The sequence below is a fragment of the Salmo trutta genome, chromosome 8 (genome assembly GCF_901001165.1).
Source record: "Salmo trutta chromosome 8, fSalTru1.1, whole genome shotgun sequence".
Taxonomy (NCBI): domain Eukaryota; kingdom Metazoa; phylum Chordata; class Actinopteri; order Salmoniformes; family Salmonidae; genus Salmo; species Salmo trutta.
In genome coordinates, this window is record NC_042964.1 from 755223 (window position 1) to 782722 (window position 27500).

Consider the following 27500-nt stretch of genomic DNA (forward strand, 5'->3'; position numbering starts at 1 on the left):
GTTTAATATCATCACATTAATAACATGGTTTAACATCATCACATTAATAACATGGTTCAATATCATCACATTAATATCATCACATTAATAACATGGTTTAATATCATCACATTAATATCATCACATTAACATCATCACATTAATAACATGGTTTAATATCATCACATTAATATCATGGTTTAATATCATCACATTAACAACATGGTTTAACATCATCACATTAATATCATCACATTAATAACATGGTTTAATATCATCACATTAACATCATCACATTAATAACATGGTTTAATATCATCACATTAATAACATGGTTTAATATCATCACATTAACATTATCACATTAATAACATGGTTTAACATCATCACATTAACATCATCACATTAATAACATGGTTTAACATCATCACATTAATAACATGGTTTAATATCATCACATTAACATTATCACATTAATAACATGGTTTAATATCATCACATTAACATTATCACATTAATAACATGGTTTAATATCATCACATTAATATCATCACATTAATAACATGGTTTAACATCATCACATTAATATCATCACATTAATAACATGGTTTAACATCATCACATTAATAACATCACATTAATAACATGGTTTAATATCATCACATTAACATCATCACATTAATAACATGGTTTAATATCATCACATTAACAACATGGTTTAACATCATCACATTAATAACATGGTTTAATATCATCACATTAATAACATGGTTTAACATCATCACATTAATAACATGGTTTAATATCAACACATTAATAACATGGTTTAATATCATCACATTAACATCATCACATTAATAACATGGTTTAACATCACCACATTAATAACATGGTTTAATATATCACATTAATAACATGGTTTAACATCACACGGCAGTAGAACGGCCCGTACTGAAGAGCTCAGTGACTTTCAACATGGCAGCGTCATAGGATGCGAACTTTCCAACAAGTTAGTTCGTCAAATTTCTGCTTTTCCAGAGACGCCCCCGGTCAACTGTAATCGCTGTTATTTTGAAATTTAAACGTCTAGGAGCAACAACGGCTCAGCTGCGAAGTGGTAGGCCACACAAGCTCACAGAACGGGACCGCCGGGTGCTGAACCGCGTAAAAATCGTCTGTCCTCGGTTGCAACACTCACTACCGAGTTCCAAACTGCCTCTGGAAGCAACGTCAGCACAATAACTTTGCTTCGAGAGCTTCATGAAATGGGTTTCCACGGCCGAGCAGCCGCACACAAGCCTTAAGATCCCCACGCGCAATGCCAAGCGTTGGCTGGAGTGGTGTAAAGCTCGCCGCCATTGGACTCAGGAGCAGTGGAAACGTGTTCTTTGGAGTGATGAATCACTCTTCACCATCTGGCATCTTGGTGGACGCCAGGAGAACGCTACCTGCCCCAATGCATAGTACCAACTGTAAAGTTTGGTGGAGGAGGAATAATGGTCTGGGGCTGTTTTTCATGGTTCGGGCCCCTTAGTTCCAGTGAAGGGAAATCTTAGCGCTATAGCATACAATGACATCACTTCTGTGATAGCAAAGCCCATAGAGGGATTCATCTTCTAGTGGCAAGTGTGCCTTCTATATATCTCTATGGAGTCTTGCTCAGAAAACAACGCCACAGATCTCTCTCTGGTATCTGTCTCTGGTATCTCTCTCTCTGGTATCTCTGTCTCTGGTATCTCTGTCTCTGGTATCTCTGTCTCTGGTATCTCTGTCTCTGGTATCTCCCTCTCTGGCATCTGTCTCTCTGGTCTCTCTCTCTGGTATCTCTCTCTGGTATCTCTCTCCCTCTGGTATCTGTCTCTGGTATCTGTCTCTGCTGTCTCTCTCTGGTATCTCTATCTGCTATCTCTCTCTGGTAGCTCTCTCTCTCTCTGGGATCTCTATCTGCTATCTCTCTCTGGTATCTCTCTCTCTCTGGTATCTCTCTCTGGTCTCTCTCTCTCTCTGGTATCTCTATCTGCTATCTCTCTCTGGTATCTCTCTCTCTCTGGTATCTCTCTCTGGTATCTCTTTCTCTCTGGTATCTGTCTCTGGTATCTCTCTCTGCTATCTCTCTCTGGTATCTCTCTCTCTCTGGTATCTGTCTCTGGTATCTCTCTCTGCTATCTCTCTCTGGTATCTCTTTCTCTCTGGTATCTGTCTCTGGTATCTCTCTCTGCTATCTCTCTCTGGTATCTCTCTCTGCTATCTCTCTCTGGTATCTCTCTCTGGTATTAATGTGATGATGTTAGAAGGGAATATAATAGAATAGAATAGAATAGAATAGAATAGAATAGAATGGAATAGAATAGAATAGAATAGAATAGAAATTAATAGAATAGAATGGAATAGAATAGAATAGAATAGAAGGGAATATAATAGAATATAATAGAAGGGAATAGAATAGAATAGAAGGGAATAGAATAGAATAGAAGGGAATAGAATAGAATAGAATAGAATAGAAGGGAATAGAATAGAATAGAATAGAAGGGAATAGAATAGAATAGAATAGAATAGAATAGAAGGGAATAGAATAGAAGGGAATAGAATAGAATAGAAGGGAATAGAATAGAATGGAAATTAATAGAATAGAATAGAATAGAAGGGAATAGAATAGAATAGAAGGGAATAGAATAGAATAGAAGGGAATAGAATAGAAGGGAATAGAATAGAATAGAAGGGAATAGAATAGAAGGGAATAGAATAGAAGGGAATAGAATAGAATAGAATAGAAGGGAATAGAATAGAATAGAATAGAAGGGAATAGAATAGAATAGAATAGAATAGAATAGAAGGGAATAGAATAGAATAGAATAGAAGGGAATAGAATAGAATAGAATATAAATGAATAGAATGGAATAGAATATAATATAAATTCATAGAATGGAATAGAATAGAATATAAATTAATAGAATATAAATTAATAGAATATAAATCAATAGAATAGAATAGAATAGAAATTAATAGAATATAAATTAATAGAATATAAATCAATAGAATAGAATATAAATTAATAGAATATAAATTAATAGAATAGAATATAAATTAATAGAATAGAATAGAATAGAATATAAATTAATAGAATATAAATTAATAGAATAGAATATAAATTAATAGAATATAAATTAATAGAATAGAATATAAATTAATAGAATAGAATAGAATAGAATATAAATTAATAGAATAGAATATAAATTAATAGAATAGAATATAAATTAATAGAATAGAATAGAATAGAATAGAATATAAATTAATAGAATAGAATATAAATTAATAGAATAGAATAGAATAGAATAGAATAGAATAGAATATAAATTAAAAGAATAGAATATAAATTAATAGAATAGAATAGAATAGAATGGAATAGAATAGAAGGGAATAGAATAGAAGGGAATAGAATAGAAGGGAAATTAATAGAATAGAATGGAATAGAATAGAAGGGAATATAATAGAAGGGAATAGAATAGAAGGGAATATAATAGAAGGGAATAGAATAGAAGGGAATATAATAGAAGGGAATAGAATAGAAGGGAATATAATAGAAGGGAATAGAATAGAATAGAATAGAAGGGAATAGAATAGAAGGGAATATAATAGAAGGGAATAGAATAGAAGGGAATATAATAGAAGGGAATAGAATAGAATAGAATAGAATAGAAGGGAATAGAATAGAAGGGAATAGAATAGAAGGGAATATAATAGAAGGGAATATAATAGAATAGAAGGGAATAGAATAGAAGGGAATAGAATAGAAGGAATAGAATAGAAGGGAATATAATAGAAGGGAATAGAATAGAAGGGAATAGAATAGAATAGAATAGAATAGAAGGGAATAGAATAGAATAGAAATTAATAGAATATAAATTAATAGAATAGAATATAAATTAATAGAATAGAATAGAATAGAATATAAATTAATAGAATATAAATTAATAGAATAGAATATAAATTAATAGAATATAAATTAATAGAATAGAATATAAATTAATAGAATAGAATAGAATAGAATAGAATATAAATTAATAGAATAGAATATAAATTAATAGAATAGAATATAAATTAATAGAATAGAATATAAATTAATAGAATAGAATAGAATAGAATAGAATATAAATTAATAGAATAGAATAGAATAGAATAGAATATAAATTAATAGAATAGAATATAAATTAATAGAATAGAATATAAATTAATAGAATAGAATATAAATTAATAGAATAGAATAGAATAGAATAGAATATAAATTAATAGAATAGAATATAAATTAATAGAATAGAATATAAATTAATAGAATAGAATAGAATAGAATGGAATAGAATAGAAGGGAATAGAATAGAAGGGAATAGAATAGAAGGGAAATTAATAGAATAGAATGGAATAGAATAGAAGGGAATATAATAGAAGGGAATAGAATAGAAGGGAATATAATAGAAGGGAATAGAATAGAAGGGAATATAATAGAAGGGAATAGAATAGAAGGGAATATAATAGAAGGGAATAGAATAGAATAGAATAGAATAGAAGGGAATAGAATAGAAGGGAATAGAATAGAAGGGAATATAATAGAAGGGAATAGAATAGAAGGGAATATAATAGAAGGGAATAGAATAGAATAGAATAGAATAGAAGGGAATAGAATAGAAGGGAATAGAATAGAAGGGAATATAATAGAAGGGAATATAATAGAATAGAATATAATAGAAAGGAATATAATAGAAAATAATAGAACAGAATAGAACAGAATGGAAATTAATAGAATAGAATGGAATAGAATAGAATAGAATAGAATAGAAGGGAATAGAATATAATAGAATATAATAGAATAGAATAGAATAGAATAGAAGGGAATAGAATAGAATAGAATAGAATAGAAGGGAATAGAATAGAATAGAATAGAATAGAATAGAAGGGAATAGAATAGAAGGGAATAGAATAGAATATAATAGAATAGAATAGAATAGAATAGAAGGGAATAGAATAGAAGGGAATAGAATAGAATAGAATAGAAGGGAATAGAATAGAATAGAATATAATAGAAGGGAATAGAATAGAAGGGAATATAATAGAAGGGAATATAATAGAAGGGAATAGAATAGAAGGAATAGAATAGAAGGGAATAGAATAGAAGGAATAGAATAGAATAGAATAGAATAGAAGGGAATAGAATAGAAGGAATAGAATAGAAGGGAATAGAATAGAAGGGAATAGAATAGAAGGGAATATAATAGAAGGGAATATAATAGAAGGGAATATAATAGAATAGAAGGGAATAGAATAGAAGGGAATATAATAGAAGGGAATAGAATAGAAGGGAATAGAGTAGAAGGGAATATAATAGAAGGGAATAGAATAGAAGGAATAGAATAGAAGGGAATAGAATAGAAGGGAATAGAATAGAAGGAATAGAATAGAAGGGAATAGAATAGAAGGGAATAGAATAGAAGGGAATATAATAGAAGGAATAGAATAGAAGGGAATAGAATAGAAGGGAATATAATAGAATAGAAGGGAATAGAATAGAAGGGAATATAATAGAAGGGAATAGAATAGAAGGGAATAGAATAGAAGGGAATAGAATAGAAGGGAATAGAATGGAATAGAATAGAAGGAATAGAATAGAAGGGAATATAATAGAAGGAATAGAATAGAAGGGAATAGAATAGAAGGGAATAGAATAGAAGGGAATATAATATAATAGAATAGAATAGAATAGAAGGGAATAGAATAGAATAGAATAGAATAGAATAGAAGGGAATAGAATAGAAGGGAATATAATAGAAGGGAATAGAATAGAATAGAATAGAATAGAAGGGAATATAATAGAATATAATAGAAGGGAATAGAATAGAAGGGAATAGAATAGAATAGAATAGAATAGAAGGGAATATAATAGAATATAATAGAAGGGAATAGAATAGAAGGGAATAGAATAGAAGGAATAGAATAGAAGGGAATAGAATAGAAGGAATAGAATAGAAGGGAATAGAATAGAATAGAATAGAATAGAAGGGAATAGAATAGAATAGAATAGAATAGAATAGAAGGGAATAGAATAGAATAGAATAGAATAGAAGGGAATAGAATAGAATAGAATAGAAGGGAATAGAATAGAAGGAATAGAATAGAATAGAATAGAATAGAAGGGAATAGAATAGAAGGGAATATAATAGAAGGGAATAGAATAGAAGGGAATAGAATAGAAGGGAATAGAATAGAAGGGAATAGAATAGAAGGGAATAGAATAGAAGGGAATAGAATAGAAGGGAATAGAATAGAAGGGAATAGAATAGAAGGGAATATAATAGAAGGAATAGAATAGAAGGGAATAGAATAGAAGGAAATATAATAGAAGGATAATATAGAATATAACTTCGTGTTCCATCTGAAAATGTAAATTTGCCTCCACTGTTTGAATTATTCGGTTGTCAGATAATGACACAAACAACTGTTTAAATTGTCGGACAACAATGTTTACTGTAGTTTATATTGTTGCACAACAATATTTAGTTGATATGGTTAGAAAACAAAGTTAAGTGTATATTGTTCGATGATTCAAAAAGCGTCTGCAATGAGCAGTGTTCCCTAAAAAACAATTAATAACTGAGCCTAAGGCAAACGAAAAACATTGTGAAAATGCTGGGCAACTTCCAGCATAGGTTTACTGTGAATACTGAGGTTGTACCCACTTTAAGTCATAGTTTCAGACTGTGGTCAAGTAGGCTGCTGTGGCTATTCGATCATAATGTAGACCTACCAGAGTAAGCCTACCATAAAAAAAAAACTATGGAGAAAATACATCCCATAATATTTTAACATTCAGCCTACAGTAGTAGCCAACGTGTGGTGTTTAATATAGGCTACATTCCATGTTTCGTTTTTGAAAACTAAGTTTTGCATAGTTTGCTTTTTTTTTTCTCCTCGGTATGTTGCGTTGAAAATGGCAGCTGATATTGCGTTGATTCCATCACAAATTCCCACAGTAAACGGAAACGTTGATTGTGTTAACTCTCTACCTCTCAGAGACAGAGAGGCAGAGACAGAGAGGTAGAGACAGAGACAGAGAGGTAGAGACAGAGAGGTAGAGACAGAGAGGCAGAGATAGAGAGGTAGAGACAGAGACAGAGAGGTAGAGACAGAGAGGTAGAGACAGAGAGGCAGAGACAGAGAGGTAGAGACAGAGACAGAGAGGCAGAGACAGAGACAGAGAGGCAGAGACAGAGAGGTAGAGACAGAGACAGAGAGGTAGAGACAGAGAGGTAGAGACAGAGAGGTAGAGACAGAGACAGAGAGGCAGAGACAGAGACAGAGAGGTAGAGACAGAGACAGAGAGGTAGAGACAGAGACAGAGAGGTAGAGACAGAGACAGAGAGGTAGAGACAGAGACAGAGAGGTAGAGACAGAGAGGCAGAGACAGAGAGGCAGAGACAGAGAGGCAGAGACAGAGAGGCAGAGAGGTAGAGACAGTTCTCTGTAAACTTTGTGCGGGGTGTTAACTGAAGGGGAAAACTAGCAAGTTGAGTTAATAAGTTCAATCTGGTGCTTCTCTGTGCAGGCTGATATCTCCTCTGCAAGGCAGTCCCAGGTGGAGTTACGCACCCCGCACAAAGTTTACAGAGAACATTGGAAATGAGGAACTACGAGTTCTAACTCAAACTTCCACCGGCTTGACAGAAGCTGAACACAGTGTTCTTCTTCCCACGCGACCTGTTAGGGATTATAGATTTATACTGCTGTCATAAATTAAAGGTTTTATTAACTAGCCTACCAAGGCCACCTGCCTACAGTCCAATGTCTGGGAAAGAGAGAGACAGAAGAGAGAGAGAGAGAGAGAGAGAGAGAGGAGAGAGAGAGAGAGGAGAGAGAGAGAGAGAGAGAGAGACAGAAGAGAGAGAAAGAGAGCGAGAGAGAGAGAGGTCACAGAGTTCATGAATCACTGAATGTTGAATTGGATTGCTTGGCTTTCTTCGCCATGAGTCCTACATTGATATGTTGAGTCCAAAACAGAGGTTCACATGAATACCAACATAGTTTTCAATATCCCAACTATCCTCTTTAAACCTCATAGCGTCGATGTCCACGCCCCTGCAAAAATCTAATTAAGTCCCCCATAAAAAATGAATGATAATTATAAACATCGTTTGACATGTTTATACGACCTTTACGGATACTATTTGGAATTTTCGTCTGCCTCTTATGATCGCATTTGGATTACTGAACAAACCGCGCCAACAAAATGGAGGTTTTTGGATATAAAGAGGGACTTTATCGAACTAAACAAACATTTATTGTGTAACTGGGAGTCTTGTGAGTGCAACCATATGAAGATCATCAAAGGTAAGTGATTCATTTTATTGCTATTTCTGACTTTCATGACTAATCTACTTGGCTGGTAACTTGTAATGTTTTGTGTGTTGAGCACTGTCCTCAGATAATCGCATGGTGTACTTTTGCCGTAAAGCCTTTTTGAAATCTGACACGGCGGCTGGATTAACAACAAGTTAAGCTTTATTTTGATGTATTACACTTGTGATTTCATGAAAGTTGAATATTTATAATAATTTAATTTGAATTTGGCGGTCTGCAATTTCACCGGATGTTGGCCAGGTGGGACGCTATCGTCCCACACCCCCTAGAGAGGTTAACAAAGCAAATTTGAGAACAAGGCTAACCTAAATTCTATCAGCATATTGATTGCAGCACTCGTGCTGGGAAAAACACTGGATCACTGCTACTCTAACTTCCGTGATGCATACAAGGCCCTCCCCCGCCCTCCCTTCAGCAAATCCGACCACGACTCCATCTTGCTCCTACCGTCTTATAGGCAGAAACTCAAAAAGGATGTACCCGTGACTAGAACCATTCAACGCTGGTCCCACCAATCAGAATCCACGGTTCAAGATTGTTTTGATCACGTGGACTGGGAAATGTTCAGGGCAACCTCCGAGAATAACGTCAATCTATACGCTGGCTCGGTGAGTGAGTTTATAAGGAAGTGCGTTGGAGATGTTGTACCCACTGTGACTATTAAAACCTACCCTAACCAGAAACCGTGGAAACCGTGCATTCGCCCAAAACTGAAAGCACGATCCACCACAGTTAACCATGGAAAGAGGTCTGGGAATATGGTTGAATATAAACAATGTAGATATCTTCTATCTCAAGGCCATCAGACTGTTAAACAGCTTCTATCTCAAGGCCATCAGACTGCTAAACAGCAATCACTAACTCAGAGAGGCTGCTGCCTACATACAGTGGGGGAAAAAAGTATTTGATCCCCTGCTGATTTTGTACGTTTGCCCACTGATAAAGAAAGGATCAGTCTATAATTTTAATGGTAGGTTTATTTGAACAGTGAGAGACAGAATAACAACAAAAATATCTAGAAAAATGCATGTCAAAAAAGTTATAAATTGATTTGCATTTTAATGAGGGAAATAAGTATTTGACCCCCTCTCAATCAGAAAAATGTCTGGCTCCCAGGTGTCTTTTATACAGGTAACGAACTGAGATTAGGAGCACACACTGTTCAAATAAACCTACCATTAAAATTATAGACTGACCATTTCTCTGTCAGTGGGCAAACGTACAAAATCAGCAGGGGATTATATACTTTTTCCCCCACTGTAGAGACTCATATCACTGGCCGATTTAATAAATGGATCACTGGTCATTTTAAACAATGCAACTTTAATAATGTTTACATATCTTACATTTCTCATATCACATGTATATACTGTATTTTATACCATCTGTTGTACCTTGCTGATACTGCTCGGCCATCGCTCATCCATATACTTATATGTACATATTCTCATTCACCCCTTTAGATGTGTGTGTATTAGGTAGTTGTTGGGGAATTGTTAGATCACTTGTTAGATGTTACTGCACTGTCGGAAGTAGAAGCACTGTCACGTCCTGACCAGTAAAAGGGGTTATTTGTTATTGTAATTTGGTTAGGGCGTGGCAGGGGGTGTCTTTCTGTGTGTTTTGGGGTTACATTCTATGTCCTTTTATCTATGTTTGGTATTTCTTTCTTTTGGCCTGGTATGGCTCTCAATCAGGGACAGCTGTACATTGTTGTCGCTGATTGGCAGCCATACTTAGGTTGCCTGTTTTCCCTTGGTTTTTGTGGGTGGTGAATTTCTGTTTAGTTGTCTAACCTGACAGAACTGTGGGCTGTTGTTTTTGTTTCTTTGTTTATAGTGTTCTCTGTTTAATAAATTACAAGATGAGCACTAAGCTGCGCCTTGGTCAACTCCCTTCAACAGCCATTACAAGCACAAGCATTTCGCTACACTCACAATAACATCTGCTAACTATGTGTATGTGACAAATACAATTTGATTTGATTAACAAACAGAAACCATTGCATTTTCAGCGGTTATACAATAATATGAGTTGTTAAAATGAACTTTAGAAAAAAAAATCCACTTTTGAAATTTTTGTGTGAAGGCCAGTGACAAAAAGACTAAATGTGGAATAAGTGAATACAATTTGTCTCCAGAATGTATGTGTATGTAAGAAATCATTGACAATAATTTACAAATTAGTATTTTCCACCTAAATTGTTTATTTTAACCTCCTAATGCAATTACACAGATGCTACTGAACTAAGCAGAGGTAATGTTTTATAGGGATTTAGCTTGTAATTCGACTCCACATATTCGTATTATTTGTGACCCATTTCAGGAAGCTAGGCATCTGTCACACATCATTACTATTAGGAGAGGCATTGTTTTGTTTTTTATCAAAATGCGTTTTTTTGGGGGGGGGGGGGGGCAGAAATGCCTTCTGGAACATATTAACTTTCATGTGCCTTAATACCAAACCATCTGTAAATACAAATACAATTGAAAAAAATACCTTTTTTAAATTTGTAAAAATTTTGAGCCTTGTTGATTTAGCCACGGAAAAATCCAGGAACCTTCCCATTAGCCATGATTGGCTGACATAATGGATGGGCTGGACATGCCGAGAGATGAGTTGGGATTGGTCTGCCATGTAACACGCTTCTGTCTATAACATGAGCTGCTAAGTATGTGTAGATAAGCTTTTCTACAGCAGCTCTTTTTTTAAAGATATAACGTTAGCCATGGAGAACTACAAAAGTGTTGCTACTGCTCTCAACAATGGACTACTTTCTGCACACGGTCAATGTGAACTGGAGGGACTCAACACAACAGACAAAACAGAAACGACACAGGACATCTTAGTTAGTGAGTGTGTGAGTGAGTGAGTGAGTGAGTGAGTGAGTGTGTGAGTGAGTGAGTGAGTGAGTGAGTGAGTGAGTGTGTGAGTGAGTGAGTGAGTGAGTGAGTGAGTGAGTGTGTGAGTGAGTGAGTGAGTGAGTGAGTGAGTGAGTGTGTGAGTGAGTGAGTGAGTGAGTGAGTGAGTGAGTGTGTGAGTGAGTGTGTGAGTGAGTGTGTGAGTGAGTGAGTGAGTGAGTGAGTGAGTGAGTGAGTGAGTGAGTGAGTGAGTGTGTGTGTGAGTGAGTGAGTGAGTGAGTGAGTGAGTTAAAAGGACTCCAGTCTGCCGTGAAGTGTTCATCCATGTTTAGGGTTAAGAGTCTAGCTACATTTTCCGATATTATACATTTCCAATTTTGTCAGAAAGTCATTTTTTCAAATGTTTTCATTTGCAAGTTAAAGCTTACCGTTAGCTAGCTAGCGAACGTTAGCTTGCTGGCTCACTAGCTAACGTTACGTGTATGATCTGTGCAGTTTGATCTGTGCAGTAATATTATTTGTATCTCAGAAATCGATTTGCATTGCTAGTTATAGCTTAATGTTAGTTAGCTAGCTAACATTGAACCTAGTTGATTAGATTTTGCAACCTGCAGAGTCATATTACAGCATTTCATGCATGGTGGCAAGCTATGACAATCCGTTTGTATTGCTAGTAGTATGGGATGGGATTATGGTTCATTATATAGCTAGCTACATGTTTAAACAAACAGTCCCGTAAGGACAAATGACTATACAGAGAAACAACTACACACAAAAACCCATGAACAAACACCTCTACTAAATAGGACCTTCAATTAGAGGCAACGAGGAACAGCTGTCTCCAATTGAAGGCCAACCCAATAAACTAAACATAGACATAGAAAAACTAGAACGAACATAGAAATATACTAACATAGAACATTAACCAAAAAAAACCGAAACACATAAAACAAACACCCCCTGCCACATCCTGACCAAACTACAATAACAAATAACCTCTTTACTGGTCAGAACGTGACAGCGGACTGCCTTCTGAGAATTCGTAGGTGATCGAATAACCCTCCACTTCCTTTCCATTCTGCTAGCAAACATACAATCTTTGAAGAATAAAATTGATGACCTACACGGAAGATTAAACTACCAACGGGACATTTAAAAACTGTAACATCTTATACTTCACGGAGTCGTGGCTGAACGACGACACTATCAACATACAGCTGGCTGGTTATACGCTGCACCGGCAGGATAGAACAGCGGCGTCTGGTAAGACAAGGGGCAGCGGACTACGTATTTTTGTAAATAACAGCTGGTGCACGATATCTAAGGAAGTCTTGAGCTATTGCTCGCCTGAGGTAGAGTATCTCATGATAAGCTGTAGACCACACTATCTACCTAGAGAGTTTCCATCTGTATTTTTCGTAGCCGTTTACATACCACCACAGACTGAGGCTGCCACAGACAGCGTTGAATGAGCTGTATTCCGCCATAAGCAAACAAAAAAACGCTCACCCAGGGGAGGAGCTCCTAGTAGCCGAGGACTTTAATTCTGGGAAACTTAAATCCGTTTGACCAAATTTCTATCAGCATGTTAAATGTGCAACCAGAGGAAAAATAACTCTGGGCCACCTTGACTCCACACACAGAGACACAGAGAAAGCTCTCCCTCGGACTCCATTTGGCAAATCTGACCATAATTCTATGCTCCTCATTCCTGCTTACAAGCTAAAATTAAAGCAGGAAGTACCAGTGACTAGATCAATAAAAAAGTGGTCAGATGAAGCAGATGCTAAACTACAGGACTGCTTTGCTATCACAGACTGTAATATGTTCTGGGATTCTTCCGATGGCATTGAGGAGTACACCACCTCAGTCACTGGCTTCATCAATAAGTGCATCAATGTAAATGTGACAAATACATTTAGATTTTATTTGATATCGTGTGTGTTTACCACCTTATTGTAGGCTACTACTTTTACCACTTTTAGTCTTTAAATCTTTGGTTGTTTACATTACAGTAGTTGCATAGTTCACAATGAACATAGTAATATCAAAGAAAAACAGAATGAGTACATTTCACAATGAATAAACTATATCTACAAACTATATTTACATGTACATACTACCTCAATCAGCCTGACTAACCGGTGTCTGTATGTAGCCTCGCTACTTTTATGGCCTCGCTACTGTATATAGCCTCGCTACTGTATGTAGCCTCTCTACTGTATATGGCCTCGCTACTGTATATAGCCTGTCTTTTTACTGTTGTTTTATTTCTTTACTGACCTATTGTTCACCTAACACATTTTTTGCACTATTGGTTAGAGCCTGTAAGTAAGCATTTCACTGTGAGGTCTACTACACCTGTTGTATTCAGCATTTCACTGTAAGGTCTACTACACCTGTTGTATTCAGCATTTCACTGTGAGGTCTACTACACCTGTTGTATTCAGCATTTCACTGTGAGGTCTACTACACCTGTTGTATTCAGCATTTCACTGTAAGGTTTACTACACCTGTTGTTTTCAGCATTTCACTGTGAGGTCTACTACACCTGTTGTATTCAGCATTTCACTGTGAGGTCTACTACACCTGTTGTATTCAGCATTTCACTGTAAGGTCTACTACACCTGTTGTATTCAGCATTTCACTGTGAGGTCTACTAAACCTGTTGTATTCGGCGCACGTGACAAATACACTTTGATTTGATTTGTGTGTGTGTGGACAGGGGTGATTTATTAGCCTGTCCTTCTCTTCTATCTCTTCTCCCCCATCTTTCTATCTCTCCTTATCCCTCCCTCCCTACTACTTTATCTTTATCTCCCTTTATCTCCCTCCCCCTATTCTCCTTCTTTCCTCCTGGGGTAGCCAGGTGGAAAGCATGGCCAGCCGGGGGGAGGGGGGGGGGGGGGTCTATAACAAGTGGAAACTGTGAGAGACTTTTTTCTGGAAACTTTTTAAAAGTAGAAGCTCGATTTGTTTGGGCACAGACCTGGATAGTATGACAGAACTCTGCAGGCATCTCTGCAGTAGTTTGCAACTCTGCTCCCTTTGGCAGTTCTATCTTGTTGGAAAATGTTATAGTTAGGGATGGAAATTTCTGGATTTTTGGTGCCAGGATTCAGACACAGCTAGGACATCAGGATTGGCAGAGTGTGCTAAAGCAGTGAATAAAACAAACTTAGGGAGGAGGCTTCTAATGTTAACATGCATGAAACCGATGTTTTTACGGTTACAGAAGTCAACAAATGAGAGACCCTGGGGAATGGGAGTGATGCTGGGGGCTGCAGGGCCTGGATTAACCTCTATATCACCAGAGGAACAGAGGAGGAGTAGGATAAGGGTACGGCTAAAGGCTATAAGAACCTGGGGAATGGGAGCGGTACAGGGGGCTGCAGGGCCTGGGTTAACCTCTACATCACCAGAGGAACAGAGGAGGAGTAGGATAAGGGTACGACTAAAGGCTATAAGAACCTGGGGAATGGGAGCGGTACAGGGGGCTGCAGGGCCTGGGTTAACCTCTACATCACCAGAGGAACAGAGGAGGAGTAGGATAAGGGTACGGCTAAAGGCTATAAGAACCTGGGGAATGGGAGTGGTGCTGGGGGCTGCAGGGCCTGGATTAACCTCTATACCACCAGAGGAACAGAGGAGGAGTAGGATAAGGGTACGGCTAAAGGCTATAAGAACTGGTTGTCTAGTGCGTTCGGAACAGAGAGTAAAAGGTGCTGATTTCTGGGCGCAGAAGAATAGATTCAATGCATAATGTACAGACAAGAGTATGGTAGGATATGAGTACAGTGGACGTAAGCCTAGGCATTGAGTGATGATTAGAGAGGTTTTGTCTCTAGGGGCACCATTTAAGCCAGGTGAGGTCACCGCATGTGTGGGGTGGAACAAAAGGACTAGCTAAGGCATATTGAGCAGGGCTGGAGGCTCTACATTGAAATAAGACAACAATTACTAACCAAAACAGCAATAGACAAGGCATATTGAAAATTAGGGAGAGGCATGTGTAGCCGAGTTATCATAGTGTCCAGTGAGTAGCTAGGCGAGCTGGAGGCACGACGATTCAGACAGCTAGCAGGCCGGGGCTAGCAGCAGGCTAGCAGATGGGCCTCAGAAGGACGTCGCTACGGGAGAGCCTGTTGAAACCCCCTCGGACGGTTATGTCGGCAGACCAGTCGTGATGGATCGGCGGGGCTCCTTGTCGGCAGCAAAGGGTCCAGGCCAATTGGCAAAATAGGTAATTGAAGCCCAGGAATTGCATGATGGATCTCTTTGGCTAGCCGGGAGATGGGCCTAGCTAGAGGCTAGCTCCAGGCTAACTGGTGCTTGCTTTGGGACAGAGACGTTAGCCAGGAGTAGCCACTTGGATAGCAGCTAGCTAGCTGCGATGATCCGGAGTAAAGGTTCAGAGCTTGTGGTAGGAATCCGGAGATGTGGTAGACCAAAGCAGTCCGATATGTTCTGGGTTGATATCGTGCTGTGCAGACTGGCAGGTATTGACCGAGCTGAGGCTGGCTGATGTCTGAGTTAACGGTGATGACCGCTAGCAGTGGCTAACTGACTACTAGCTAGTAACTAGTTAGCTGGCTAGCTACTGATGGGGGTTCCGGTTCTAAAGTGTAAAAATAGCAGATCGGTACCACATTGGGTGAGGCAGGTTGCAGGAGAGTATATTCAGTCCGTAGATGGAAATTGAGATTAAAAATCTAAAAAATATATATGAAGAAAAAAACGATATATACAAGGGACGGGACAAGACAATCAAAACAGACATCCAACTGCTACGCCATCTTGGAATAAGAGAGACAGAGAGAGACATGCTCACAAACGGTTAATCAGACAACATTGATATTTACAGCATTTACTCACAACATATAAAGGAAGATATATATGCAAAACGATTTAAATGTAATTCAAAGTAAATAAAAATTTCCTGATTTATAAAGTGAGCACCAGAGTCAAACAGTAGAATTCTCTCTCAGCGTCCACATTTTGTCACTTGACATTTGGATTGCGATCTCCCTTGTAGTGCCATACATAGTGAACGGCATCCAGATGAGAAATTAACTTTTTTCTCAGCAAAATCACGCATCAAGCCTCCCGAGTGGTGCAGCGGTCTAAGGCACTGCGTTGCAGTGCTAGAGGCATCACTGCAGACCCGGGTTCGATCCCAGGCTGTGTCGAAGCCAGTTTAGGCGAATAATTGGCCCAGCGTTGTCCGGGTTAGAGGAGGGTTTGGCCGGCCGGGATGTCCTTGTCCCATCGCGCTCTAGTGACTCCTTGTGGCGGGCCGGGCGCAGTGCACGCTGACTTCGGTTGCCAGCTGTACGGTGTTTCGTCCGACACATTGTTGCGGCTGGCTTCCGGCTTAAGTGCACAGTGTGTCAAGAAGCAGTACGGCGTGGCAGGGTCGTGTTTCGGAGGACGCATGGCTCTTGACCTTCCTGAGTCCATACGGGAGTTGCAGCGATGAGACTGTAACTACCAATTGGATATCACAAAAAAGGGAGAGAAAAAAACTCATCAATGTAATTATTTTATTTATTTTTTATTTATTTCACCTTTATTTAACCAGGTAGGCAAGTTGAGAACAAGTTCTCATTTACAATTGCGACCTGGCCAAGATAAAGCAAAGCAGTTCGACAACATACAACGACACAGAGTTACACATGGAGTAGAACAACATACAATCAATGATGCAGTAGAAAAAAATAAGACTATATACAATGTGAGCAAATGATGTGAGATAAGGGAGGTAAAGGCAAAAAAATGCCATGGTGGCAAAGTAAATAAATTATAGCAAGAAAAACACTGGAAAGGTAGATTTGTAGTTTGAAGAAAGTTCAAAGTTAAAATATAAATAATATAAATAATAATTAACTGAAGTTAGCTAGCATTTCAGGTGTTTGACTGTTAGCTGAAGTTAGCTAGCATTCCAGGTGATTGACTGTTAGCTGCTAGTTTACTGCCATTCCAGGTGTTTGACTGTTAGCTGAAGTTAGCTAGCATTCCAGGTGTTTGACTGTTAGCTGAAGTTAGCTAGCATTCCAGGTGAATGACTGTTAGCTGCTAGTTTACTGCCATTCCAGGTGTTTGACTGTTAGCTGAAGTTAGCTAGCATTCCAGGTGTTTGACTGTTAGCTGAAGTTAGCTAGCATTCCAGGTGTTTGACTGTTAGCTGAAGTTAGCTAGCATGTCAGGTGTTTGACTGTTAGCTGAAGTTAGCTAGCATTCCAGGTGTTTGACTGTTAGCTGCTAGTTAGCGTCAGTCAGTCTACACTTCAACCACATTTGTTAGAACAGACGACCAGTCCTTTAGCATAGCAACTATGCAAACATAATTAATTTAAAGATTGGAGGGCGTCTGTACCAACATAACCAAAATAACTAACAACTAGATTCTTGACAGGCTATTTCCTTTGGTGGAGGAATGAAATAGTTTTTATTTTAATTATCAAAATAATAGTTTTGATAAAAATATGTAATTCATTGTTATTTTAAACAGGTTATGCTTCCGTCCAAATGCACTAAGAGTCTAGTGGACCAATGTGACAAACTTGGCCTTAGCCAATACAGCGTGCCGGAAGATTGGCACCAATGACTCAGCCATGTAATTGGCTTAATCTACCAACCAATCATCTTCCACAACACCTTCCCCCTAACCCTCCGTTTACGCTAGCACACCACAAGCACAGAGCCACGCTTCGCAAGTTGTGTGATTTGTTCAAATTTAAATGATGGCAAAAACTTTACTCAGTAAGTCACTCCAATAGAATTCCATGGTCACTCCCACTAAGGCCAATTTTTTGGGTGTTTGATTTCCCAGGCTTGTATGAGCTGTGCGTAATAGCCTGGGGACAAAGGTTAATATGTTTGGAAAGTATTTTATTAAAGGCATAAGTCACACGAGTCAGTGCTAAAGTGCATGCTCAAAAACAGTCACAGGTGTGCCTTGTGCTTAAATAGAACATAGAAAGGTCCTGCTGTCATTCTAGAACACAAAAAGGTCCTGCTGTCATTCTAGAACACAGAAAGGTCCTGCTGTCATTCTAGAACACAGAAAGGTCCTGCTGTCATTCTAGAACACAGAAAGGTCCTGCTGTCATTCTAGAACACATTTAGGAAGTGATTAGGGCTCATAGATACTAAAGCAACTGAGAGACAGAAAATGATTTATTGAAATTCGATGAGGCGGTGTTAAAAACTTTCAACGGCAGTTAATACGCAATTATCTGAAACAATTCACAACAGTCATAAATACACAATAGACAATAAATTCATTAAAACAATAAAATCCTCTCTCTCTCTCTCTCTCTCTCTCTCTCTCTCTCTCTCTCTCTCTCTCTCTCTCTCTCTCTCTCTCTCTCTCTCTCTCTCTCTCTCTCTCTCTCTCTCTCTCCCCTCCTACCCCCTCTAAACCTGACCTGTTGAGTGTGTATTCTTTGGCTCAGAAAGTTCTCTCTCTCTCTCTCTCTCTCTCTCTCCCTCTCTCTCTCTCTCACACACACACACAAAAACACACACCGAGTGACAATAAAGAGAGGCATGAGTTTGGTCCCGCAGAGGACTAGAAGGAAGGGAAGAGACCAGCAGAGGACTAGAAGGAAGGAGAAGAGGCCAGCAGAGGACTAGAAGGAAGGAGGAGAGGCCAGCAGAGGACTAGAAGGAAGGAGGAGAGACCAGCAGAGGACTAGAAGGAAGGAGAAGAGGCCAGCAGAGGACTAGAAGGAAGGAGAAGAGGCCAGCAGAGGACTAGAAGGAAGGAGAAGAGACCAGCAGAGGACTAGAAGGAAGGAGAAGAGGCCAGCAGAGGACTAGAAGGAAGGAGAAGAGACCAGCAGAGGACTAGAAGGAAGGAGAAGAGACCAGCAGAGGACTAGAAGGAAGGAGGAGAGGCCAGCAGAGGACTAGAAAGAAGGAGAAGAGGCCAGCAGAGGACTAGAAGGAAGGAGAAGAGGCCAGCAGAGGACTAGAAGGAAGGAGAAGAGGCCAGCAGAGGACTAGAAGGAAGGAGAAGAGGCCAGCAGAGGACTAGAAGGAAGGAGAAGAGACCAGCAGAGGACTAGAAGGAAGGAGAAGAGGCCAGCAGAAGACTAGAAGGAAGGAGAAGAGGCCAGCAGAGGACTAGAAGGAAGGAGGAGAGGCCAGCAGAGGACTAGAAGGAAGGAGGAGAGACCAGCAGAGGACTAGAAGGAAGGAGAAGAGGCCAGCAGAGGACTAGAAGGAAGGAGAAGAGGCCAGCAGAGGACTAGAAGGAAGGAGGAGAGGCCAGCAGAGGACTAGAAGGAAGGAGGAGAGGCCAGCAGAGCACTAGAAGGAAGGAGGAGAGGCCAGCAGAGGACTAGAAGGAAGGAGGAGAGGCCAGCAGAGGACTAGAAGGAAGGAGAAGAGGCCAGAGTGAGAACACAGGTTAGTAATGCTTCTGTGTATCTTATCTATATGCAGAAATGCCTTCACTAACATAAATACAAACAACAAAACAACACCGTCATATTCAGCCATAGGTTGTTTTCCAGATATACAAGTTGAAGGACTCCTGGATTTCCAGCTTATTGTGTCCCGATTATGTGAATCTTCCAAACAGGAAACATGTTGGGAAGGTTTAGGGAATTTCGCAGCTAACCATAGTATAGTGTTGTTATAACCATTACCAGTCTCTACCAGTGGTAGTGTTGTTATAACCATTACCAGTCTCTACCAGTGGTAGTGTTGTTATAACCATTACCAGTCTCTACCAGTGGTAGTGTTGTTATAACCATTACCAGTCTCTACCAGTGGTAGTGTTGTTATAACCATTACCAGTCTCTACCAGTGGTAGTGTTGTTATAACCATTACCAGTCCTCTACCAGTGGTAGTGTTGTTATAACCATTACCAGTCTCTACCAGTGGTAGTGTTGTTATAACCATTACCAGTCTCTACCAGTGGTAGTGTTGTTATAACCATTACCAGTCTCTACGAGTGGTAGTGTTGTTATAACCATTACCAGTCCTACCAGTGGTAGTGTTGTTATAACATTACCAGTCTCTACCAGTGGTAGTGGTGTTATAACCATTACCAGTCTCTACAGTGGTAGTGGTAGTGTTGTTATAACCATTACCAGTCTCTACCAGTGGTAGTGTTTGTTATAACCTTACCAGTCCTCTACCAGTGGTAGTGTTGTTATAACCATTACCAGTCTCTACCAGTGGTAGTGTTGTTATAACCATTACCAGTCTCTACCAGTGGTAGTGGTAGTGTTGTTATAACCATTACCAGTCTCTACCAGTGGTAGTGTTGTTATAACCATTACCAATCTCTACCAGTGGTAGTGGTAGTGTTGTTATAACCATTACCAGTCTCTACCAGTGGTAGTGTTGTTATAACTATTACCAGTCTCTACCAGTGGTAGTGTTGTTATAACCATTACCAGTCTCTACCAGTGGTAGTGTTGTTATAACCATTACCAGTCTCTACCAGTGGTAGTGTTGTTATAACCATTACCAGTCTCTACCAGTGGTAGTGTTGTTATAACCATTACCAGTCGCTACCAGTGGTAGTGTTGTTATAACCATTACCAGTCTCTACCAGTGGTAGTGTTATTATAACCATTACCAGTCTCTACTAGTGGTAGTGTTGTTATAACCATTACCAGTCTCTACCAGTGGTAGTGTTGTTATAACCATTACCAGTCTCTACCAGTGGTAGTGGTAGTGTTGTTATAACCATTACCAGTCTCTACCAGTGGTAGTGGTAGTGTTGTTATAACCATTACCAGTCTCTACCAGTGGTAGTGTTGTTATAACCATTACCAGTCTCTACCAGTGGTAGTGTTCTTATAACCATTACCAGTCTCTCCCAGTGGTAGTGTTGTTATAACCATTACCAGTCTCTACCAGTGGTAGTGTTGTTATAACCATTACCAGTCTCTACCAGTGGTAGTGTTGTTATAACCATTACCAGGTCTCTACCAGTGGTAGTGTTGTTATAACCATTACCAGTCTCTACCAGTGGTAGTGTTGTTATAAACCATTACCAGTCTCTACCAGTGGTAGTGGGTGTGTTATAACCTTACAGTCTCTACCAGTGGTAGTGTTGTTATAACCATACCAGTCTCTACCAGTGGTAGTGTTGTTATAACCATTACCAGTCTCTACCAGTGGTAGTGTTGTTATAACCATTACCAGTCTCTACCAGTGGTAGTGTGTTATAACCATTACCAGTTCTCTACCAGTGGTAGTGTTGTTATAACCATTACCAGTCTTACCAGTGGTAGTGGTTGTTATAACCATTACCAGTTCTCTACCCAGTGGTAGTGTTGTTATAAACCATTACCAGTCTCTACCAGTGGTAGTGTTGTTATAACCATTACCAGTCTCTACCAGTGGTAGTGTTGTTATAACCAGTACCAGTCTCTACCAGTGGTAGTGGTAGTGTTATAACCATTACCAGTCTCTACCAGTGGTAGTGGTGTTAAACCATTACCAGTCTCTACCAGTGGTAGTGTTGTTATAACCATTACCAGTCCTCTACCAGTGGTAGTGTTGTTATAACCATTACCAGTCTCTACCAGTGGTAGTGTTGTTATAAACCATTACCAGTCCTCTACCATTGGTAGTGGTAGTGTTGTTATAACATTACCAGTCTCTCAACAAGTGGTAGTGTTGTTATAACCATTACCAGTCTCTACCATGGGTAGTGTTGTTATAACCATTAACCAGTCTCTAACCAGTGGTAGTGTAGTGTTGTTATAACCATTACCAGTCTCTACCAGTGGTAGGGTTGTTATAACCATTACCAGTCTCTACCAGTGGTAGTGTTGTTATAACCATTACCAGTCTCTACCAGTGGTAGTGTTGTTATAACCATTACCAGTCTCTACCAGTGGTAGTGTTGTTATAACCATTACCAGTCTCTACCAGTGGTAGTGGATAGTGGTTGTTATAAACCATTACCAGTCTCTACCAGTGGTAGTGTTGTTATAACCATTACCAGTCTCTACAGTGGTAGTGTTTGTTATAACCATTACCAGTCTCTACCAGTGGGAGTGTTGTTATAAAAACCATTACCAGTCTCTACCAGTGGTAGGTTTGTTATAACCATTACCAGTCTCTACCCAGTGGTAGTGTTGTTATAACATTACCAGTCTCTACCAGTGGTAGTGTTGTTATAACCATTACCATCCTCTACCAGTGGTAGTGTTGTTATAACCATTACCCAGTCTCTACCAGTGGTAGTGTTGTTATAACCATTACCAGTCTCTACCAGTGGTAGTGTTGTTATAACCATTACCAGTCTCTACCAGTGGTAGTGGTTGTGGATAACCATACCAGTCTCTACCAGTGGTAGTGTTGTTATAACCATTACCAGTCTCTACCAGTGGGTAGTGTTGTTATAACCATTACCAGTCTGCTACAGTGGTAGTGTTGTTATAAACATTACCAGTCTCTACCAGTGGTAGTGTTGTTATAACCATTACCAGTCCTCTACCAGTGGTAGTGTTGTTATAACCATTACCAGTCTCTACCAGTGGTAGTGTTGTTATAACCATTACCAGTCTCTACCAGTGGTAGTGTTGTTATAACCATTACCAGTCTCTACCAGTGGTAGTGGTGTTATAACCATTACCAGTCTCTACCAGTGGTAGTGGTAGTGTTGTTATAACCATTACCAGTCTCTACCAGTGGTAGTGTTGTTATAACCATTACCAGTCTCTACCAGTGGTAGTGTTGTTATAACCATTACCAGTCTCTACCAGTGGTAGTGTTGTTATAACCATTACCAGTCTCTACCAGTGGTAGTGTTGTTATAACCATTACCAGTCTCTACCAGTGGTAGTGTTGTTATAACCATTACCAGTCTCTACCAGTGGTAGTGTTGTTATAACCATTACCAGTCTCTACCAGTGGTAGTGTTGTTATAACCATTACCAGTCTCTACCAGTGGTAGTGTTGTTATAACCATTACCAGTCTCTACCAGTGGTAGTGGTAGTGTTGTTATAACCATTACCAGTCTCTACCAGTGGTAGTGTTGTTATAACCATTACCAGTCTCTACCAGTGGTAGTGTTGTTATAACCATTACCAGTCTCTACCAGTGGTAGTGTTGTTATAACCATTACCAGTCTCTACCAGTGGTAGTGTTGTTATAACCATTACCAGTCTCTACCAGTGGTAGTGTTGTTATAACCATTACCAGTCTCTACCAGTGGTAGTGTTGTTATAACCATTACCAGTCTCTACCAGTGGTATTGGTAGTGTTGTTATAACCATTACCAGTCTCTACCAGTAGTAGTGGTGTTATAACCATTACCAGTCTCTACCCAGTGGTAGTGTTGTTATAACCATTACCAGTCTCTACCAGTGGTAGTGTTGTTATAACCATTACCAGTCTCTACCAGTGGTAGTGTTGTTATAACCATTACCAGTCTCTACCAGTGGTAGTGGTGTTATAACCATTACCAGTCTCTACCAGTGGTAGTGTTGTTATAACCATTACCAGTCTCTACCAGTGGTAGTGTTGTTATAACCATTACCAGTCTCTACCAGTGGTAGTGTAGTGTTGTTATAACCATTACCAGTCTCTACCAGTGGTAGTGGTAGTGTTGTTATAACCATTACCAGTCTCTACCAGGGTAGTGGTAGTGTTGTTATAACCAATTTCCCCAGTCTCTACCCAGTGGTAGTGTTGTTATAACCATTCCAATCTCTACCAGTGGTAGTGGTTGTTAAAACCATTACCAATATCTACCAGTGGTAGTGTTGTTATAACCATTACCAATCTCTACCAGTGGTAGGTTGTTATAACCATTACCAGTCTCTACCAGTGGTAGTGTTGTTTTATAACCATTACCAGTCTCTACCAGATGGTAGTGTTGTTTAAACATTACAGTCTCTACCGTGGTAGTGGTAGTGTGTTATAACCATTACCAGTCTCTACCAGTGGTAGTGTTGTTATACCATTACCAGTCTCTACCAGTGGTAGTGGTAGTGGTGTTATAACCATTACCAGTCTCTACCAGTGGTAGTGTTGTTATAACCATTACCAGTCTCTACCAGTGGTAGTGTTGTTATAACCATTACCAGTCTCTACCAGTGGTAGTGGTGTTATAACCATTAGCAGTCTCTACCAGTGGTAGTGTTGTTATAACCATTACCAGTCTCTACCAGTGGTAGTGTTGTTATAACCATTACCAGTCTCTACCAGTGGTAGTGTTGTTATAACCATTACCAGTCTCTACCAGTGGTAGTGTTGTTAACCAAAAATACCAGTCTCTACCAGTGGTAGTGTTGTTATAACCATTACCAGTCTCTACCAGTGGTAGTGTTGTTATAACCATTACCAGTCTCTACCAGTGGTAGTGTTGTTATAACCATTACCAGTCTCTACCAGTGGTAGTGTTGTTATAACCATTACCAGTCATCTACCAGTGGTAGTGTTGTTATAACCATTACCCAGTCTCTACCAGTGGTAGTGTTGTTATAACCATTACCAGTCTCTACCAGTGGTAGTGGTGTTATAACCATTACCATTCTCTACCAGTGGTAGTGTTGTTATAACCATTACCTGATTCTCTACCAGTGGTAGTGTTGTTATAACCATTACCAGTCTCTACCAGTGGTAGTGTTGTTATAACCATTACCAGTCTCTACCAGTGGTAGTGTTGTATATACCATTACCAGTCTCTACCAGTGGGTAGTGTTGTTATACCATTACCAGTCTCTACCGTGGTAGTGTTGTTAGTAACCCATTACCAGTCTCTACCAGTGGTAGTGTTGTTATAAACCATTACCAGTCTCTACCAGTGGTAGGTAGTGTTGTTATAACCATTACCAGTCTCTACCAGTGGTTAGTGTTGTTATAACCATTACCAGTCTCTACCAGTGGTAGTGTTGTTATAAACCTTACCAGTCTCTACCCGTGGTAGTGGTGTTATAACCATTAACAGTCTCTACCAGTGGTAGTGTTGTTATTAAACCATTACCAGTCTCTACCAGTGGTAGTGTTGTTTTATAACATTACCAGTCTCTACCAGTGGTAGTGTTGTTATAACCATTACCAGTCTCTACCAGTCGGTAGTGGTAGTGTTGTTATAACCATTACCAGTCTCTACCAGTGGTAGTGTTGTTATAACCATTACCAGTCTCTACCCAGTGGTAGTGTGTTATAACCATTACCAGTCTCTACCAGTGGTAGTGTGTTATAACCATTACCAGTCTCTACCAGTGGTAGTGTTGTTTATAACCATTACCAGTCTCTACCAGTGGTAGTGTTGTTATAACCATTACCAGTCTCTACCAGTGGTAGTGTTGTTATAACCATTACCAGTCTCTACCAGTGGTAGTGTTGTTATAACCATTACCAGTCTCTACACTGGTAGTGTTGTTATAACCCATTACCAGTCTCTACCAGGTGGTAGTGTTGTTATAACCATTACCAGTCTCTACAGTGGTAGTGGTGTGTTGTTATAACCACTTACCAGTCTCTACCAGTGGTAGTGTTTGTTTATAACCATTACCAGTCTCTACCAGTGGTAGTGTTGTTATAACCATTACCAGTCTCTACCAGTGGTAGTGTTGTTATAACCATTACCAGTCTCTACCAGTGGTAGTGTTGTTATAACCATTACCAGTCTCTACCAGTGGTAGTTGTTGTTTATAAACCATTACCAGTCTCTACCAGTGGTAGTGTTGTTATAACCATTACCAGTCTCTACCAGTGGTAGTGTTGTTATAACCATTACCAGTCTCTACCAGTGGTAGTGTTGTTATAACCATTACCAGTCTCTACCAGTGGTAGTGTTGTTATAACCATTACCAGTCTCTACCAGTGGTAGTGTTGTTATAACCATTACCAGTCTCTACCAGTGGTAGTGTTGTTATAAACATTACCAGTCTCTACCAGTGTAGTGGTAGTGTTGTTATAACCATTACCAGTCTCTACCAGTGGTAGGTGTTGTTATAACCATTACCAGTCTCTACCAGTGGTAGTGTAGTGTTGTTATAACCATTCCAGTCTCTACCGTGGTAGTGTTGTTATAACCCACTTACCAGTCTCTACCCAGTGGTAGTGTTGTTATAACCATACCAGTCTCTACCAGTGGTAGTGTTGTTATAACCATTACCAGTCTCTACCAGTGGTAGTGTTGTTATAACCATTACCAGTCTCTACCAGTGGTAGTGTTGTTATAACCATTACCAGTCTCTACCAGTGGTATTGGTAGTGTTGTTATAACCATTACCAGTCTCTACCAGTAGTAGTGGTGTTATAACCATTACCAGTCTCTACCAGTGGTAGTGTTGTTATAACCATTACCAGTCTCTACCAGTGGTAGTGTTGTTATAACCATTACCAGTCTCTACCAGTGGTAGTGTTGTTATAACCATTACCAGTCTCTACCAGTGGTAGTGGTGTTATAACCATTACCAGTCTCTACCAGTGGTAGTGTTGTTATAACCATTACCAGTCTCTACCAGTGGTAGTGTTGTTATAACCATTACCAGTCTCTACCAGTGGTAGTGGTAGTGTTGTTATAACCATTACCAGTCTCTACCAGTGGTAGTGGTAGTGTTGTTATAACCATTACCAGTCTCTACCAGTGGTAGTGGTAGTGTTGTTATAACCAATTCCAGTCTCTACCAGTGGTAGTGTTGTTATAACCATTACCAATCTCTACCAGTGGTAGTGGTGTTATAACCATTACCAGTCTCTACCAGTGGTAGTGTTGTTATAACCATTACCAATCTCTACCAGTGGTAGTGTTGTTATAACCATTACCAGTCTCTACCAGTGGTAGTGTTGTTATAACCATTACCAGTCTCTACCAGTGGTAGTGTTGTTATAACCATTACCAGTCTCTACCAGTGGTAGTGGTAGTGTTGTTATAACCATTACCAGTCTCTACCAGTGGTAGTGTTGTTATAACCATTACCAGTCTCTACCAGTGGTAGTGGTAGTGGTGTTATAACCATTACCAGTCTCTACCAGTGGTAGTGTTGTTATAACCATTACCAGTCTCTACCAGTGGTAGTGGTAGTGGTGTTATAACCATTACCAGTCTCTACCAGTGGTAGTGGTGTTATAACCATTACCAGTCTCTACCAGTGGTAGTGTTGTTATAACCATTACCAGTCTCTACCAGTGGTAGTGTTGTTATAACCATTACCAGTCTCTACCAGTGGTAGTGTTGTTATAACCATTACCAGTCTCTACCAGTGGTAGTGTTGTTATAACCATTACCAGTCTCTACCAGTGGTAGTGTCGATAGATCAGC

General features: G+C 39.2%; 2 protein-coding genes across 2 annotated transcripts in view; one reads left to right on the forward strand and one right to left on the reverse strand.

The window, feature by feature from the left end:
• LOC115199190 (extensin-1-like) overlaps positions 1–9798 on the reverse strand; it is a 14354-nt gene extending 4556 nt beyond the window's left edge. The window contains exon 1 of the mRNA XM_029761819.1: positions 9777–9798. Coding sequence (XP_029617679.1) covers positions 9777–9798 — 22 coding nt within the window. The remainder of the gene's footprint in view (positions 1–9776) is intronic.
• An 8925-nt stretch (positions 9799–18723) lies between these two features.
• LOC115198018 (sodium/hydrogen exchanger 9B2) overlaps positions 18724–27500 on the forward strand; it is a 47977-nt gene continuing 39200 nt past the window's right edge. Inside the window, exon 1 of the mRNA XM_029759668.1 lies at positions 18724–19658. The gene's annotated coding sequence lies outside the window, so the exon portion shown is untranslated. The remainder of the gene's footprint in view (positions 19659–27500) is intronic.